The sequence below is a fragment of the Sciurus vulgaris genome (assembly GCF_902686455.1).
Source record: "Sciurus vulgaris genome assembly, chromosome: 14".
Taxonomy (NCBI): domain Eukaryota; kingdom Metazoa; phylum Chordata; class Mammalia; order Rodentia; family Sciuridae; genus Sciurus; species Sciurus vulgaris.
This window is the reverse complement of record NC_136475.1, coordinates 78,079,313-78,098,120: the sequence shown is the minus strand read 5'-3', so window position 1 is coordinate 78,098,120 and position 18,808 is coordinate 78,079,313. Positions and strand designations below refer to the sequence as shown.

General features: G+C 51.2%; 1 protein-coding gene across 1 annotated transcript; it reads left to right on the top strand.

The window, feature by feature from the left end:
- Positions 1-1,084: 1,084 nt before the first annotated feature.
- Positions 1,085-16,465, top strand: SLC35F6 (solute carrier family 35 member F6). Its single transcript, XM_079110535.1, has 6 exons — positions 1,085-1,260; positions 9,419-9,491; positions 10,159-10,330; positions 10,585-10,797; positions 11,505-11,615; positions 12,945-16,465. The coding sequence occupies exons 1-6, from the start codon at positions 1,184-1,186 to the stop codon at positions 13,412-13,414; spliced, it is 1,116 nt and encodes a 371-aa protein (XP_078966661.1). The 5' UTR covers positions 1,085-1,183; the 3' UTR covers positions 13,415-16,465.
- The last annotated feature ends 2,343 nt before the right edge of the window (positions 16,466-18,808 follow it).

Sequence of the window (18,808 nt, the reverse complement as noted above, 5' to 3'; positions counted from 1 at the left end):
AAACCCGTCCCTTGTCTATCTGGTGACCTCCTACATTTTGGCCAAAATCCCACTTATGACACCCTCTCCATCTGGGCTTCCTGCAACAGAGGTCTGGCACAGACCCTTGAGAGTTTTTGAGTCTACACTGACCAGGCACGATTTCAAGGAAGTCTTAACGGTAAGAAGGAAAGAGGCCCTACCTCTGTGAGGCCAGTAACAAGGTTTGCAAAAATGGGGAAAATGAATGTGCTGGGTCAAAGCAGTCCTCCCAGGGGTTTGGCCTCCAGTACATCAGGCACGGGATGTAGACTACAGCACTGAGGAAGAGGAAAGTGGATAGCAGGTGGCTGAAGACAGGAGTCGGATTTTAAAGGACAGAAATTCTCTGCAAACCTACCAGGGAAGGTCTTTCTATCTGGATGTCTCTGAACAGCATCTAGACGGTTGTGAAAGAGCAGGAGCCCAGGCTTGGTGCACCGATTGTGCAGAAGGCACGGATTTGGGGAGATTGAAGAATCTTGAGTACAACGCCCCACCCACCTACACACAAACACACACACACACACACATTGCACCACTAACAAGAACCATCTTAAGCAATTCACTCGGATTCTCTCAATTTAGTTTTCACCGTAAAATGGTGCCCCTAGCAGCTGGAACTAGATTCCTACGCCGCTTAGCTGGAATATGTGAGCGGACTGAGATCCCCAGGGACACTTCGAGGCCTCCCGGGAGTTCCCAGGGTACCCTGGAGAGACGAGATTCCCACGGTGGACGTTTCCACCTCGCGGCTGGTGTCTGACATCCTTCAGCTCAACCTCTCCAAATGGTTTACAGACGTTCTAACACCCACGACAATGCATCCTCCCATCAGCCCCGGTTACAAACCGGGAGGCACGGGCTGTGCGTACGCAGCTCACGCTTGCCTAGCATGCGTGAGGCTGCGAGATCCCCAACAAACAAAAAGAGGGCTGGGGGAGACTGGGCGCGGGCTTGCCAGTGTCACCAGCGGGGACCAGCAAGTCGGCCGCCCACCCAGCTGAGTGCCTCAGACACCGCGCGCTCTTCGGGGCGGATAAAGCGGGCGAGGGGCGGGGCCTGCGCCGATCACGTGACATCCGGCCCGGAAGCGCTTGAACCCGAGCCCCCCGGGTGACCCGGCGGGAGCTGTTCACTCTGGCGGGTTCGCAAGTCTGCCACCATGGCCTGGACCAAGTACCAGCTGTTCCTGGCCGGGCTCATGCTCGTCACCGGCTCCATCAACACGCTGTCGGCAAAGTGAGTCTGGGCCCGGCCGGGAGGGGGCCCTGCTGGGCCTGCGGGCGCTGGCGATCCCGCGCGCTTCCCGCCCGCCCCTCCGCGGCTCTGCCTTCGGGCTTCACCCGCCCTCCCAGTTGCTGCTGTGGGTTCGCCCTGATTATGGACAACCCAAGGGTGCCAGGCTAGGGGTCACGTCGTGTCCCCGCGCCTCAGTTTCTTCATCTTTAAAACCGGAGTTTGGACCTCGCTGCCTCCCAGTGCTGTGGTCTGAGCCTGAGCCCGAGCCGAGCCTCCGGGAGCCTGGGGCCAGAGAGGGAGGCGCCAGGACTTGGGCACGAGAGTTATTGTCCTGCGGTGCAGGCCGAGTGGCCAATGAGCATGAAGGGTGAGGCAGCAGAGGGTGTCCACGGGCTGCCGTGGAGGAGGGGTTGGGTGCGCCTTGATGCTTAGGTGGGGTTCTGTCTGTGGCGGAGACTTGGAGGCGGGGAACGGAAAGTCCAGATGGAAGCGACACCAGGAACCAGCACCAAATGCCTAGGCCGGATGTTTATCCCATAATCAGAGATGGATTGTCTAGCTGAGGAAAGACATGTTGAAAGTATATGATAGAAAAAAAGACGCCTTTTGATTAACCTGGGGGTCATCTTGAAGATTGTTTCGGGCAAGGAAAATCATTGTGTGGCTGCTGCCATATAACGAAACCAGGAGATGATAGTGAGGCAGGAAAGGAAGGGGCAGGTGGGAGAGACCAGTGCAGAATGAAGCCACAGGATTCGGGGTTTCTGCCTGGAAGAAGATACATGTTCTTAACCCAGACAGAGAGGGCAGGTGGGCAGTTCAACTGTGGTACATGAGGATGAGACAGAGTAACCCTCAGAAGTTAGGGGACTGAGGACCCAGGGTCATCATGAGGCTGAGGGATCAGGCATAGCTTCCTCTCTGTCATGGGCAGAAAAGCCATTTCTTCTCTTGTCAGCCACTTTCTCTACTCCCACTGCAGGACAGGGCCTTCCTTCCCCTTCTATTCACCATCTAAAAGCCCCAGTGCATTTGGCCCAGCCTTTGCTTAAACTGATTTCAGTTTAGTTCATCTGTTCCTGACCGGGGTCATGCACTGTACATGAAGAACAGTGGACAGTGGTCCTCTCCCAGTCAGACCTCATTTCCACCTGGGTCCTGCCAGGCTCCAGAGAGTCAGTGTGGCAACTCCCAGTGGAAGCTTTCCTGCCCTCTGAGATGTGCTCCAAGTCTCCTGGGTTTTCTGTTGGGCTCCACAGTTTAAGAAGCTTGCTTTGGACCTTCTGAGGGTGTGGCTGTTTCTTACTGATTGCTGAGGCATTTGTGTCTCCTGTACTCATCAGTATCACAAGGTGTTTCAGAAGACAGCCTGGGAGAGCAGTATTCACTCTGTCAGATGACTGTAAGTTACCTACAGTGTAGGAGGGAAAGAGGCCAAAAAAGGACCCTGCCTTCGAAATACTCACAATCTGAGATGAAGGAGACACATGGCAGCCAGTATCCCTGCTCCCCCTGAAGGAGGGCACAGTCAGTCTCTGGTTCACCTCTGACCAGCTGTGTCTTACGGAGAACTGCTGACCTCCTGGGCACTGCAGTCTCCTAGAGGTTACTCCTGTGAGGTATAAAGGGCCCTTTGGACTGCCCTGTCAATAATTGAACACAATAGAACAAGTCTTCCATCCAACGGTTGCACCAGCCAAGGCCTCACTCAAGTTTTCAGAAAGTCGCTCTAAGTCTTTCAGGGATGCTGTCCCCAAGGAGAGTCTAATTGACCATTGTGCTGAGTCAGCTTCTTCCTTAAGAGCTCCAAACCGGTCAGCTGGGGACCCAGAGGATCCTTAATCTCTGGTGGCATCACCATTGGAGGCTGCCTGAGAGTCAGGAAGGAGGCTCCCAAGTCTGTTATGGAACCCAGTCTTTGATCTTGCCTCTGCCCTGTAACTGATGTGGGGCCTCTCAGGAGTCTCCACCCTGAAACTGGCTCCAGAGTTGGATCTTAAATAGCATTCTAAGGCCAGATTGTGAGAAGGATACTCTTAGAAAGAATGAGGAAGAGCAGCATGTTTTCCCTAATGTGAATTATTAATACAGAATCACATTCTGATCCTCAGTTTGCATCAGATCACAGCACAGTCAGCCAGTACACAGAGTGCACCCAACCCCGCCAAGTGCCAGGCCCTGCTCTGGTCACCTTTTCTGTGAACTCAGTGAATTCTTGTGACCACCCAATGGGGTAGATAAACTCATCATCCCCAATTAAGTAAACTGAGGTGCAGAAAGATTAAGTTACTTGCCAAGTTCAAGTCACCTACCAGGTGACAGGGTTTATATTTGAGTCAAAGTGGTGTGGCTCTCAAATCCATTCTTTTAACCACCAATGGGTAGAGGGGGTGTGGAGACTGGAGACTTCTCCATCATTTTGGGGAAGGGTGTTTAGGTTATTAGAAATTATCTGATCTGATGACTGCAATTTATAGGGAATACCCCAAGAGAAGTTTCAGACAGAATGGTTTGGTTTCAAAGATCAGAAGGTGCTGGTGAGGTGGTGAGTCAGACTGGTTGATGTCAGACTGGGGATTGTCACCCAGGCCTCAGAACCTTAGTCCTGTCCTGTTCGTTAGAACCAAAATGACCCAAAGTCCCACCTCTTGGGCTTTCCTCCCTCATCTTCCTAAACAGGGACAGATGAGCCTGTATTCAAAGAAGGTATAATCCTGTAAGTGGCATCTCCCCTCCAGCCCTCAGGGTGCCCTCTCCCTGTGACTGGGCAGCAAGTCTGCCATTATCCTGCTTGCCTTGCTCCTAGTGCCAAGGGCCACTCAAAGTTCAGATAGAAAGCCTCTAGCGGCCCTTGCAGTGTCTTAGCCTGGAAAAGGAGTTTGTGTGCTTCCCTCCCTGGGTGAGCACATGCCACCTGCTGTGCTGGAACCACAAGGCAGTTCTCTGCTCACTCAGCAGGTTTTGGAAGGCTGCAGAGAGATGTCACATGTCCTGGGAGGAAAAGCCACCAGTCAGGCAGGGCCCTTTGGCCCCTCCCTGAGTCTTAGCAAAGAGCCCCTCTCTGGGAAGTGGCTGCTTCTCTTTCTATGGCTCTTTTCTGATCAGCACCTTCTGCTGATCATCTTGAGACCAAACCCTTTCTGTCTGTCTGAACCCACACCCATCTCAGAGCCTTGTTCTCCTGAATCTGGCTTAGGATCCACATCTGAAGAGTCAGGGACAAACAAACACTTAAGTGAGGTGCAGCTTCCACCTACACTTCTGCAGGCTCTGGGCCCACCCAGCTAGGGGGCATGTGGGTCTGAGACTCCTCTATCCCTGGGCCAGGGACCCTGCCTGGTACCTCCAGGCCTCTATTAGAGAACAGCTTCACTGGCCTTTCTGTTCCAGCTCCAACTTTGCCCTTGGCACCTGACCCCACCCTTGGTTTCGTGAACTGCCTCTGGAGAATTGCTGCAGGGGGTTGCAGGGTGAGCTTGAGGAGGCCTTAAGTCGGGAGGGCAGGGTATGGAGTGCAAAGAGCACGAGGCTTGAAAGTTGTAGGATAAGGCAAGTCTTTCAGCCTAAGGCCTCTCAGTCCCTTATCTGTAAAAGGACATGAAAATTCCTGACCTGCCTCCTTCCCAGACACTAGGATCTACTGAGGAAAATTTTTCTTCCCTAGAAATGGGGGGGTTCATTGTCATTTATTCTCTCCTAAGCCAGGGGCTTCTGCTGGAACACCCTAGACAGTGGAGAAACCCTGGTTCTTCTGTAGATCTCTCTTCAGTAGATCCCTTGGCAAGAGGAAGAAGCCGACTCACTGGGCTTGACAAGCTGGGGCTGCAGGAGGAAAAGGCAGAGATTCTGCAGGAATGGACACAGGCAATCAGCCTGGGCCAGCCACATCAGCCACTTCCTCAGTCTCTGCCTGCTACCCTGGCACAAAGCACTGAGCTATGAGTGTGGGCAGGGCCCACCAGGGACTGAGTCACCACTCAGCAAGTCGCACACTCCCTAGCCTTCCCATAACACTCAGGAACCATCTAAAAGGAGCCAGCCTCTGCCAGCAGGAGGTACTTCCTTATGGGGCCTCAGCCTGTGCCCCAGAAAACTCTACAGAGAATAGAGATCTATTTGCAGGGCTGACCCTCTCTTCAACCCAACAGAAGCAGAGAGTCTAAAGTAAGAAGGTCATAAGAGAACTTCAAAACTTAGGGATGGGGCATAGAACTGGATATCATCATTCCTGGGTATTAGCCCAGACTCAGCACATAATGACCCTGTGTCCTTCAGGACCTCTCTGGCCCTCGGTTCCTCATCTGAGAAGTTTCCTTCTGCTGCCACATTTTTTGGCTCTGTGGAGCTGCAAGGGCAGTAGCCTGAGGCCCTTCCAGCTGCCACTGACTCAGCCAGCAGGGCAGGTTCCAGAGCATGGACTCTTTCAGTTTTCAGCAGAGCAAAGCTGGGTCCACAGTGACCCCAGCACAAGAGGAGGGGTCTCCTGTTTAGTAAGAAAGGAGGGAGAAGAAACAGAAAATGGTGTACTGAATACCCACCCAGGCCAGGTCTTACAGAACTTACACTGTTCAGTGCCTTGCCAGTTCATCAGTGTTTCCCGATTGTCCCTGTAACCTGTCCAGCCTGTACAAGTCAAGACTGCTTTCAGTGTAAGCTTCCGCCTCTCCTGAGTGTGAGTTCATACAGGATTCGACCTCAGCTCTGCAGGCTGCTAACTGTAGGAGCCTGAACTGTTCTCTGCACCATGAGCCTTGGAGTCCCCATTTAAAAAGAGGATCCTGATGAGTCTCAACCAGAACAGCCTACATGAGGTGCTTGGCTCAGGCTCCACACAAAATCAGTTCTCGGTGCGTGGCCCACCAAACAAAATTTCTGTGAAGCATCAACAAACAGCAAAGTGCTCTCCCACTTTGGAGTCACAGCTGTCATCCCTAGACACACTGAGGCTGAACTTTGGCTCTCATCTGTGAGACCTGGGGTCCTCCTGAGCCTGCACAATGAGCCAAAGCCTGACTCCTGCCCTAAAGTGCCCACAGGTCTGAATGTCCCTTCCCTGTCCTGAAGAGATAGACGGGCAGGGCAGCCTGTGCTGCTGACACCCAATCCCTTGGGCTGCTGGGCTCTTAGATACAAAGTGATTCCATTTCCCCACTGGGAACCCTGCCAGGCCAGCCTGTTCAGGCAGACCTACCTTTCAGAGGACGCCTAGGCAACCCCTGGGGACAAGGGAGCTTATCCCAGCGCGCAGCCAGCATTCCATGAAGCACCCCACCCCTAATGAAGGACAGGCCCCAGAAGAGGTTTCTATCTTAGACCCAGCTTGTTCCACTCAACTCTGGTGGGAAGTGGGATTCATGGAGACATGGCCTCTGGGCTGCAGAACTTGGCCTCTTTGCCAGGGGAGCCTGGAAATCTCATTCATTAAACCACAGATGTTGAACTTCTGCATAACAGTGTGCCAGGAGCAGGGATTTTAGAGGTGTGGAAGGTCTGGAGGCTGAGCTCACCCCCAGCCACCAGTGTGGAATCAGAATGTTTATGGATGTGAGTTGTCATTACTGTAAACTGCAAAGGCAGTACCCCAGGCTGAGTTCTAAGTGGAGGCACCATTGCTATTCTGGGGGAACTTCTTTGGGTAGCGCCAGGATGAGAAAGTGGCTTCCATACCTGCCACACCCCTTCCCCCCATATTTCTTGCCTAGGCTTCTGGTTGGCCTTATTGGACTTGGTGGCACCTCTCTTGTCCCTCCTGGAGGACCCCTGGCTCCAGCCCCACCATTTCCCCACTCTGACTTGTTCCCTTGCTCGGGGCAGTTTGCTCTGCACACTTGGTAAAGCTTAACCTGGGCAGGCTTCCTCTTTTCTCCTCTTTCACCCAGTTGCCTCCCCTTTCCAGAGGGCTCTTTCTGCCAAAGCAGGCCTGGCTTCAAAGCAGGCCTACCTGGGTGAACCATATAGTCTATCCATGGCCCCCACTCACATGCCATGTCCTGTCCTGCCTGGGGACCCAAGAGCCAGAACCAGTAGCAGATCAGGCAGAAGTGAAATCCCAGAGAAAAGGGCTTCTGTTCTGTAGTGGGGTCTTTCTTCGCCCCATTGGTGCTGGGACTGGTTACAGCTGGACCCCAGGCGAGTGCAGGGCTCCAGGCTTCTCTGCTTTCTAACCAGTCGTGTCCGAATTTCCCCACTCCTCTCAGCTCTCCTTCAACTTCCACCCCACCCTGTTCCCAAGAATCATAAACCCTCCTGGCTGCCCCACGTTCTAAGCATCTTCAGGAGCAGGTGAGTCTCCTGCTGGGCAAGGTTCACTACTATCCTGTTTCCTTCCCTCGTCCTGAAGTGTGTTCAGATCTCTGAGCAGCTGTGGTGACTCCCTCAGAGGTCTGTACTTCCCCCACAGTTCCCCTGTTCCCCAACCAGGAGGTACCCCCACTGCCCAGCTGGCCTCCCCATTGCCAGGGGCCAGGCATCACATCCAGGGACAGAGAAACCAGGGCTGCTGGGCAGGAGCTTTGCCAAACCCAGGCCCTATGGCACTTAATGGGGAAGCACAGGAAGCAAAAGTCTGTCCCTCCCTTCAGGAGCTCAGACTTGTTAATCTTGGTAAGCCAAGAGTGGGGTGCACGATGATGTACTGCTCTGGGAAGATATTTCAGGCAATAACATGTAACAGAAAGAAATCCCGGAAGTTGGGAGCATAGTCGTGGTAGAGCGCTTGCCCAGCGTGAGTGAGACCCCGGATTACATCCCCAACACTGTGGGAGGGAGGGAGGTCCCTAGCCTTGCATCTTAGAGATATCTGCATGTGGGGTGCTCTGGTGGGAGCAGGTTATAGCCCACAGGAAATAGCTCCAGGTCTGCATTGCCTGGTCAGCAGGTGATCTGCCTAGTGTGGTCAGAGCTATGCCAGTGGACCAAGGATGTCCAACACAAGGGAGGGCTTGCTGTCTTGCCAGTCTCTGACTGGGCCAAAGCACATGCTTGGCTCTGGGCCCAGGCTACCAGTACACTTCCAGAAGTTAGCAGCTAGCAGAGCAAAAGGTTAGGAAGGGCTTGGACTGTTTAGCCATGAGATTCGGGTTGGAAACTCTCCAGATAACTGAAAGACTTTCTAATAAAAGATTAGACTAGACTGCAGACATAACGGCCCAGCAAAAATTAAGTTCAGAGGAGAGAGCTTTCTTGTAAAGATGGCAGGCAATTCAGAATGACCATGCTTGCCACCCGAAGCCTGTGCTATGGAGGATTCTGGGTTGGGGGCGGGGTGCGGGGTGTGGGTGCAGGGGAGAGTGCTGTAATCAGTACTCCCTGTCCACCATGGTGCTCTCTGGGACATCACTCCATGACTGCAGTGCATCTACCCCCTGCTTTAGAGTCAGCTTTAGAAGGATGTTCCAGGACATTCAGTCTCTGTGAAGATGACTCTGGTGGTCATCTCCCAGGGCTAGAGTACCCCTCTAGACCAGAGGCTCTTGACCTTTTGTGTCCCATGAGTCTCTTTGACAGCCTGGCATAGCCTGTAGACCTCTTCTTAGTAATATTTTAAAATGTACAAATAAGAGACCAAGGATTACAAAAGAAGCCAGTTAAGCGTGCATGCCTATAATCCCAGCAGCTCAGGAGGCTGAGGCAGGAGGACCACAAGTTCAAAGCCAGCTTCAACAAAAGTGAGGCACTGTCTTCAAAAATGCAAAATAGTGCTGGGGATGTGTCTCAGGGGTTGAGTGCCCCTGAGTTCAATCCCATTACCCAAAAATAAAAATAAATTGACAAAGTTGTCAAATGTTAAAAAGCAAATTCACAATACAGTAATATATGTTTCTTAATACATTAAATTTCAAGTAATGGGTATAATTTATTTTGATAAGTAATGAATGTAAATTATATTTCACCATATATACAGCAGTCCTACTGTGATAATGTCTGATTTCTAGGAGTTACAAAGGTATAGGTACTGTAGTCCCACATTTCTAAGTTGAGAAAATGCCTGGTTAAAACCACTTTCTATGGAGGCTGGCCCCTTTGGGAGCCCCAGCCAGGGCTGAGTCTCTGAGTCTGGACATCCTGGCACTGAGAGGAGCAAGCCCCTCCACAGGCACCAGACTGGCAGAGTCCTGCCATACTGCCAGGGTCTGACCTTTCCTTCTTTTTGCTGCAGGTGGGCAGACAACTTCATAACCAAGGGCTGTGGAGAGAGCCCAGAGCACAGCTTCAAGCACCCCTTTCTCCAGGTACTGACTCTGGCCCTCCCACTGATCTCTCAGGCAGACAAGCACCCTTGAGGGTAGGCCATTTTCTGGCTTAGGGATGGAGCTCCCCTACTTTTTCCTCCCCTAGAACAGGGCCAGGATCTGAGGGCACCCCTGGAAGCAAGCAGAGGACACAGTACTGTAGGAAACCTACACAAGTCTTCACCATGTCCAGTTGGGATACATGGAAAGTGGCAGCAGTGGCAAAATCCTATTTGCTATCCTCCAAGAGCCCAGAATCTCCCTCGTTCAGGGTGGACCCCATCAGTGAAAGATACCCCGAATTGGACTGGGGATTGGGAGACTCAGATTTCAGCCCCAGTTCTGCTAGCCATTTGCTTGGTGGCCTTCCATGAGTCTTTGATCCTCTCTGGGCCTGTTTCTTCATATGGAACCTCACAAGGGGTTGGCCTGGATGGATGGTTTTCACACAGGGTCACACAGTCTTAGAGCTTCTGCCAAGTTATTTTGAGGACTTTGGGCAGACCTAGGAGGCTGTCTGGCCTCCGCAACAGCTATTTTTATTGATTTGACAGGCCTAGGTTCTAAGTAGGCTCTTATTTGAAGAAAGATTGCTTAAAAAACAATGCTGCTAAAGGTGGTCCCTAGTTCCCTTCAGTGCTAAGTCTGTGGGCTCTTGTCCCTGCAGGCAGTGGGCATGTTCTTGGGAGAGTTCTCCTGCCTGGCTGCCTTCTACTTGCTCCAGTGCAGAGCCGCAGGGCAGTCAGTCTCCAGCATGGACCCCCAGCAGCCCTTCAACCCCCTTCTTTTCCTGCCTCCAGCCCTCTGTGACATGACAGGAACCAGCCTCATGTATGTGGGTGAGTAGAGCCAAGCCAAGAAGGGCTCAGTGAAGGCCATGATCCGAGGGGGCCACTGGTCAAACAGCCACCCCCACCCCACCCTGCCTTTCTGCACATACTTTTCATATGCACATGTGTGCGTATGCACACACACACACACAACCAAGATTTATTGAGCACTTATGTGCTCAGCTTGGCTCAACCCTGAGAACCCCTCAGTGGCAACCAGCCTTGGCCCTCAGGAGCTAACAGTCTTGTCTCTCCTCATCTAGCCCTGAACATGACCAGTGCCTCCAGCTTTCAGATGCTGCGGGGTGCAGTGATCATATTCACAGGCCTGTTCTCAGTGGCCTTTTTGGGCCGAAGACTGGCACCGAGCCAGTGGCTGGGCATCCTGGCCACCATCGCTGGACTGGTGGTAGTGGGCCTGGCTGACCTCCTGAGCAAGCAAGACAATCAGCACAAGCTCAGCGAAGTGATCACAGGTGTGGCCTTGGGGGTAACAAGAGTTTGTCTGTCCTATCCTACCTTCCCCAGGGAGCCTAATATGGTTGTCCTACAGACTTACACAAGCTCTGCCATATGCAGGTTCTGGACAAGGGCTCACACCTGCTCTCAAGGGGTCAGGAGACTTGAGAGGGGTATAGTTCACTAAGGAAGAGTGGCAAGCAGCACGAGAGGAGCAAGAGACCCAAGGAGGGGGCTGTCTTGTCCTTGTGATACATAAACGCAAACTGCTGGATGGGGACAGGATCAGAAGGACCTCTCACTGAGCACTTACACATTCCCAGCATGACACTGAGCTCTGCCATCCTCATCATGGTAGCCCTGCCACATCCCCAGATGGAGCCATCGCAGCCCATTTTATAGTGAAGTGTCTGCTCTGGGTCACTCAGAGAGGATTAAATCAGCTGTCTCAAACCTGTTGTGCCTTAAGAAAATTGCTTACCTGGGATGCAGTTCTCAGGCCCAGGTAGGTCTCTGGAACCTCTGGAGCCTCAGCCCTACCCATCTGGCCTATCCCACCCCTCAGAGGCCAGGGAATCAGGCACAAGCAATTATGACTGCCTTGTGAACTGTGTGGGGTCCTGCAAAGTCAGGAGCTAGCATGTCGTGTCCCTGGGGCCCTCCTGTCATCACCCCCTCACCCAGCCCCGGTGCAGCCCTGGTTTCACCTGCCTCCTTTCAACAGGGGACCTGTTGATCATCATGGCCCAGGTCATCGTTGCCATCCAGATGGTGCTAGAGGAGAAGTTTGTCTACAAACACAACGTGCACCCACTCCGGGCAGTGGGCACTGAGGGTACGTGTGGGCAGAGGCCTGGGAGGAGTGGCTGGAGGGGAGGACACACTGGGGGACAGCATAGGGCATGAACTGCACAAGTGGATCACAGGACAGGTGTCAGTGACCACTGAGGGGATGATTCTCCTGCCCTCATACCTTCCTCCCTCACCAGATATAAGTTGACAGATCCTCTGACACCTGCTCTGTCAGGCAAAGGGAGGCCAAGGATGAAGATGAGTAAGACACAGGCCCTCCCTTGAGAAGCCAACCAGCAGGAAGAAAGGGCTGGCAGTGTGCCTGAGCTTGGCCTACTATGCTCCAGTGATGTCTCAATTGCTGAGCCAGTCTGGGCCCCTCCAGGCAGAGAAAGTAGCATTTGAGCCACAGATTCCAACAGGTAGGAGCTGAGAACTCCAGACAGGGCAAAGGGCTGTGGAGCTGGATGTGACTTTGGAAACCAATTTGGAGTAATTTGAGTGCAATATAGGTTTGATGAAGTAAGTCAGGGTCATATCATGGAGAACCTTGACAGCAAGCAACAAATTTAGACTAAGTGACAGGCAGGAGGAAACACCAAATATTTTTGAGCCAGGAAGCAACTACCAAAATTATGCTGTAAAAATACCAAATTAGCAAGTTGGATTAGAGAGCTGTGCTATCAGAGTGGCCCATGGACAAGTACCTGTCATAGGTTATTTGTGTCTGGCCCAGTGAGAGCCAGAGGAGCTAATGGCAGCATGTAGATCAGCCACATCCCAAAGCATACTGTTTGTTTCCACTCATTTTTATTTTCTAGCGAGATTTTATGAATGAAGCAGTGCACTGACTTACATTCTGGTACAAGCTCCTTCCCACAGACCAGTCACATGTTAAATTAGAGAACTCTATATTTTCAAACTTGTGAAAGCATGTAGTGAGTTGGAGCCAGCAGCTCTTTCTTAAATGAATAGAATATAATTTAAATGTCAGCAGGCATCGGACATAGCACAGCTGTTTGGGGAGTGCATGCCCACATGTCCATGTATCCCAGATCACAATATAAGATGTATTTCACTCTTTTTGTTGCGGGGGAGGGGATTGAACCCAAGGCCTTGTGCATGCGAGGCAAGCACTCTGCCAACTGAGCTACATCCCCAGCCCTGTATTTCACTATTGATCCAGTGAGATCCAAGTGGATAGGTGTAAAAGGGGCAGCCAGAGCTCATTGCATAGGCCCAAATTCCCTGAAGAGAGGTGAAGGGACAGAGCCCAGGAATGGGCCAACGGAGCCAAAAGGCAGTGCTGGTGGGCTATACTGGGAGGCTGAGGGCAAGGCAGAGTCTGTGATGTGATTCCTTACCCCTCCAGGCCTCTTCGGTTTTGTGATCCTCTCCCTACTCCTGGTGCCCATGTACTACATCCCTGCTGGCTCCTTCAGTGGAAATCCTCGTGGGACACTAGAGGATGCCCTGGATGCCTTCTGCCAGCTGGGCAAACAACCATTAATCGCCCTGGCACTGCTGGGCAACATCAGCAGCATCGCCTTCTTCAACTTTGCAGGCATCAGTGTCACTAAGGAGTTGAGCGCCACCACCCGCATGGTGCTGGACAGCTTGCGCACCGTGGTTATCTGGGCCTTGAGCCTGGCCCTGGGATGGGAGACCTTCCACCCACTGCAGATCCTGGGCTTCCTCATCCTCCTGATGGGCACTGCCCTCTACAATGGGCTGCACCGCCCACTGCTGGCCTGCCTGTCCAGGGGCTGGCCCCCTGCCCAGGAGGGTGAGCACGAAAGACTGCTGGGAGGCAGCCGGACTCCCATCAACGAAACCAGCTGAGCCTCCCCTGGGGCCTCCGCTGCCACCCAGTGCTCCCTCTTTACTCTTCACCCTGAGTCTGAGGCCACATGGGCTGGTGGGCCTTGAAAACCCTGATCCTAAGGCCTTATCCTACCCCCTCCCTGCTGACCCTCTAGGGCAGCTGCTGCCATAGAGGGTGACAGGGCATCCAGCTCCTTTTCTGCCCACTGCCTGCAGGATGGTGTGACCCAGCCCACAGATGCCTGAGAATAGCCATGGACCCCAGCCCTCCCAGCAGCACTAGAACTAAATCATGAATTTGAATGGCAGGAATTTCCAACCTAGTATTTCTGAATCATAAACTAGATTGTCATGATAGATTATCTAGCTTATGAAGAGAAGTCAAACCAGAACTAAGCATTATATTTTCTAAAACTTGTAAGATATTCCTAAACCTTACTGGAGATCTGGGTTTCAGCCCAGACTGCTGCAAACTCAGTGTGTGCTCCCTGGCATGTTAGCTCTGGAAAGTTGGTGTCCATGCTGTGGCCTTTGGCGCCTTCTGGCACAAGCATTTTATGGACCTCTTGATTTTGATCAACTCAAGGAGAGAAGAACAGCCCCTTTACACCTCCCCTCCCTGTGCCTGTTTTGTTCTCATTCATACTCCCCAGGCCTCACTGCCTGGGAAGAACTACAAAGGAATTCCAGGCAGCCCTTGATCATCATTTATGAACTTGCATTTTAAAGATGAGGAAACTGGAGCCCAGAGTTTTAAGTTTGGCAAGAAGATTCTCCTGCCATCAGCTCTGACCAAGGATGTGGGGGACAGGTCATGCAACTGGACACATCTGGATCTCAACCCCACCCCAGCTGCCTAACTGAGAAGAGAACCCCACCACCACCACCAGGGCAATGCATTTACCAGGATTCTCCAGTTTGAGTAATAACAGTACCCTGGGCATCATGCAAAGTGCTTAACTTGCTGTTGTGACAGCCTGCAGAGATGGGCACAATGGAGAAATCTGGCCCAGAGAAGGTTAAGGGCTCCCCCATGGAGCCAGTATTCTAGCTTAGGTCTGATTCCTGACCTGAGGCCCCACCCTGCCAAAAGGGATGGTATCAGGACCCCAGAGAGCAGGCAGTACTGCTCATTGAAATGGTTGAGCAGCACCTCAAACCATTTTCCTGGGTAACTCTCAAAACGCTGAATGCCTGCCTGAAGCGAGGTGTGAGGGAGACTTTGATGAGCGAAACCCTCGGGCTGTGTCTGATTTGAACCTGTTATCACAATTCATCAGAGGCCTCTGGGTTCTGCCAGTTCTAGGTCCTGGTGGCCTCAGAGCTTCTCTCAGCTAGTGTGTCACAGGAAGAAGAAAATGAACAGAGGGTGATGGAGACTGCAGCTGCCTCATCTAAAAAACTGGCGCCTTTCAACGTTGTTTTGGATTTTATTTTTGAAAAAGGGAAATGGGCAGTATCAAACTTTTTGGTTTTCTTTCAGGAAAGGGAAGGGGCACAGCAGAGTCCCCGGGGTAGCATCTAGAATGTTGGAGTAGGAAGCTCTTAATGTACCCAAAGCACAGAAATCACCTAATCCCCTACTCATTGTCCAGATGGAGATACCAAAGCCCAGAGAGTAAAAGGAACTTCCCAAGTCACACATCCAGTTACAGGCAAAGCCAGGTTTCCTGGTTCCCCATCCTTGACCATCCCCTTCTGCCACAGATAGTGTTGCCCAGAGCTAATACCTAGAGTCTAGAACTACTTGCCTGCTAAGGGCTGCCCACCAGTGTGCTCAACTGCAGACTGCTTAAGCGGGTGTTGGGGAAGCACTTGGCCTTCATTTGAGTGCTGCCCAAAGGGACTTGATTTTCACATTTGAAGGGGAGGAGGGATTACAGTGGGAGTTTGTGGTGAGGAGTGACAGAACATGAGACGGGAGCTGCTCCCCGCAAGCCCAGCTCCTCTATCCCCTGCCACCTCAGGCAAATCACTTTCCCTCTGAGAGCCTGCAGTCTTCCTTCTAGTGTAGGAAGCCAGCCTCCCTCTCACAGGAAAGGTGGGGGTACTACCTAAGAGAGTAGCCTTGAAGGTGCTTGCCCCTGCCATGGCATGTGGCATAAGGCTGTGCTGTCATGGGCTGCTGCATCAGTGGCTCTGAAGAACCAACTTCATGTAGAGGGACAGAAACAGTTAAGTGTCAAGTGCACATCGGTTGTAGATTAAAACAGGAAACCTGGAGGTTTATGCTGAAGGTAGGTGCCTCCCAGACCTCTGGAGGTTGCTCATCTGGAGATGAGGCTTTGGAGGGTGGGTTTGAGAGGCCTTCTAGTGTCCTGCTGCTCATCTTCCACTCTGCTGCTGAGTCTGGGGGGTTGGGGAAGTGTCTGGCAGTGGCCTACCATTCTGAGTATATAAGGGAGCCCTACATAGTGGAAGCCAGGGTGCGGGCCCTAGGCCTGAAATTAGAATCGACTGATGACAGACTGTGAGGTCTCTGGTCTATAAGCTAACAGCACTGGGAGAGCAGGGCACTCATGTTCTCAGCTCTGCTGCAACCTTGACTAGTGAGTGACCTTGAAGTCAAATATTAACCTCTAAGGCACTGACTGCCTCTGGGAGGGGGAGGTTCTTTGTATCCCTGAGTGTGTTCACCTCCCTGACACTTATGTTACTCTTGGTTTTGCCTTGACTAAGTGCCCCTCTGGCCTGTTGTTGACTGCATCCTTTCAGCACCCAAAGTTAGCAGGAGGTTTTGTGTGTAGTCATAAAAGTTTATAAACCACCCTTCATTAACACTTGTCAAAAATTTTTCTTAGACATGGGGAAATGGAGTCTCACCCTTGGGCAGAGAATCTCAATCTTTCCCTTTGAAATAGGCCTAACCCTAGATGAGAACAAATGGGAGCTGGGTTTGGGAAGGATAGTCTGGAAGGGCAAGATAGCCTGTAATTATTTTTTTAATCCTGCCTTATTTTTAAAAAGTGAATGTGAAATTTGTATTGTGTTGTATATTTGTGTCTCATTTAGTATGCACACAATTTTAAATTAGTTGCCATGAGATAAAACTGATGACCCAGAAAGTCAGGACTTGTGCCCTCTGTGGTTTTGTGTTCCCCTTGTTCCTGTAGGATTTGAGAAGGACTGTCCCAGGGTTCCACATCCCTGAACCTGGAATGACTCCAGAAGTTCATGGACTTCTTGGGACTCATCCTGCAGCTTTGGGCTCATCAGGAAGCTCCGCTCTTGCTTAGTCTTTGCACAGAACCATGAGAAGTTGCTCACAGGCCTCGATGTAACAGTCCTTCTCAGTGCATTTTCCTTTCATGTTGCCCACAGAAAATCTTTTTATAATTGTCCCTTCTGTACTCCCCCTGAAATTCAGAGCAAATGTGTCTTCACCTATAATCAGTTAGTGGAGACACCGTAAAAATCAAGCTCAAGGTGGGTTTCCCCCAAAGGCGGCAGAAGAGGAACAAGCGCTCATAATAGATGCTCAGTGTACTTTAAATGGATCAAACATACAGGTTTCATAGGTTTCCCCTTAAATTAGCCTATAATGTGCTTCCTTCCATTAAGTGTAAGAGTTTTGGTTTTGCTCTAGGCACAAAAGATCAGATTATAGGGTGGGACATACAGCTCAGTAGTAGACCACTTGCCTAGTAAATGCAGGACTTGGTTCAATCTCTAGCACCACACACACAAAGTTCAGACGAGAAGAAAGGGGGCAGATATAGAGGGCATACGGTAAAGATTTCAGGTCGGTGGAACCAATGCTGATGGCAGGAACACATGAGGGCTAGTACCAAGTGACAGACTAGCCTGGACTACTCGCCCTGGCTGGGATCTGGGGCCCTACCTTGCCGTCCGCTTCTCTGCACAGTGTGTTCTCATCCAGATGTTGGAGGCAGGAATTGCTGTGGTTGGAATTCTCCCCATTTTCCTTTCTCACTGTCCACCTTCCAAGGAGGAAGGTGTCATGCCCAGAGCCTAGCTGGGCTCCCTCAGTTTTAACCACAAGCTGTGCCACGTGCATGATCTCACTGAGATACAGCTGGTGGCTCCCCAACATCCCTGCCCAACACAGGTTATGTATCCCCTCCCTTTACACCCGTATGCACATACCAGCCTCTCTGTCTACTATGTGGACATCACTTCCATCCTCCATTGATCCAGATAGGAACTGCCATAGGAGGGTAAGGAAGTCCAAACTATCAAGACCCACCAATGATGACTCCAAAACACATCAAAGTAGCCTCACACATTTCCTGACAACCAGGGGTCTCAGATCGGAAGCCTGGCTTTCCTTCTTGTGTGTTTAAAGAAGAGAAAAACAATGAGTTGCAGGCAAAAAGAGACAGGAAGTAGAGAGTTAAAAACAAAGGTCAGGGTTGCAGATAGGGACGTTTTCAAGAGTATAACTGAGAGGGAAGACTCAAGAGTCTTAGAGGATCTCTCTAATCTTTGGAGGAAAAATAGATTGAGCCATGAGGGGCTGGGGAGAAAAGCTGGGTCGTTGTTGATTGAAGGAGTAATGTGTAAGTGGGATCAGAGAGGATGAGAATAGGAGAGGACATAGAAATAGAAATGGAATTGCAGAATCATATAGTAATTCTGTCATTAAACTGAAAGCTGTCATTAAATTGAAAGACTGTTTTTCTTACTCCCACTGGGCCTCCATCCTGAATGCTGACACCTGTTAGTACCATCCTCATCTCCTTCTAGCCTTACTTAAGTATTGACCCTGGTCAAGTGCACATCTAGAGACCACAAGCACAGTGCCAGTGCCAGCAAAAACTCCTGGAGGAGAAGCTAAGGACAAACCAGAGCCAGCTACTTCCATACACCAACTTCTCATGAAGAGACACACCAGTAACCACACTGGCTGATGAAGGGCTTTATTTTATAGTTTGCAGGGAGCTGAGGTCACCACAAACCTCCTAAGCCCCAGAATCAAGAGTCAAGTAAGTTTCCTGGAGCTCTGGATTGTCTCCAGAACCAGAAACCAGTAGAAGCAATTGTCTTGGCCATTTTCATTTCTCTTTTCTCTGAACTCCTCATTTGCTGACCAGAAGCAGGAGCACTAGGAAAGTTATTAGCAGTTGTACAGAAGCTGACAGGGGGAACCAGGAGAAACTGGGATCCACAGGAAGCCATCTAAACTACCCTTTGCCAAGAAGGACTGTTGCACTCCTGACTGAGGTGGGAATACCAAGCCAGCAAAAGAGTTGGCTGCCGGATAATCTGGGAAATCATCTACTTCCATTTCATGCATTTCAATTTCTCTTCTGATTTTCATTTCCACATGTGTGGGCATGGTCTTGACCATTAGGTATTCTGAGGAATCTTGTAAGGATCCAGAATGCTGAAATTCTTGGTCTTGAGCCCAAAAGGAAAGTCAGGAATGCTTCTTCTAGAATCTAACCATAT

Bases quoted from the DNA above. Each gene is read 5' to 3' on its own strand.
- SLC35F6 (XM_079110535.1), top strand. From the start codon at position 1,184: ATGGCCTGGACCAAGTACCAGCTGTTCCTGGCCGGGCTCATGCTCGTC. The intron at 9,492-10,158 runs GTACTGACTCTG...TTGTCCCTGCAG, and splicing joins TCAAGCACCCCTTTCTCCAG to GCAGTGGGCATGTTCTTGGG. The intron at 11,616-12,944 runs GTACGTGTGGGC...TTACCCCTCCAG, and splicing joins CCGGGCAGTGGGCACTGAGG to GCCTCTTCGGTTTTGTGATC.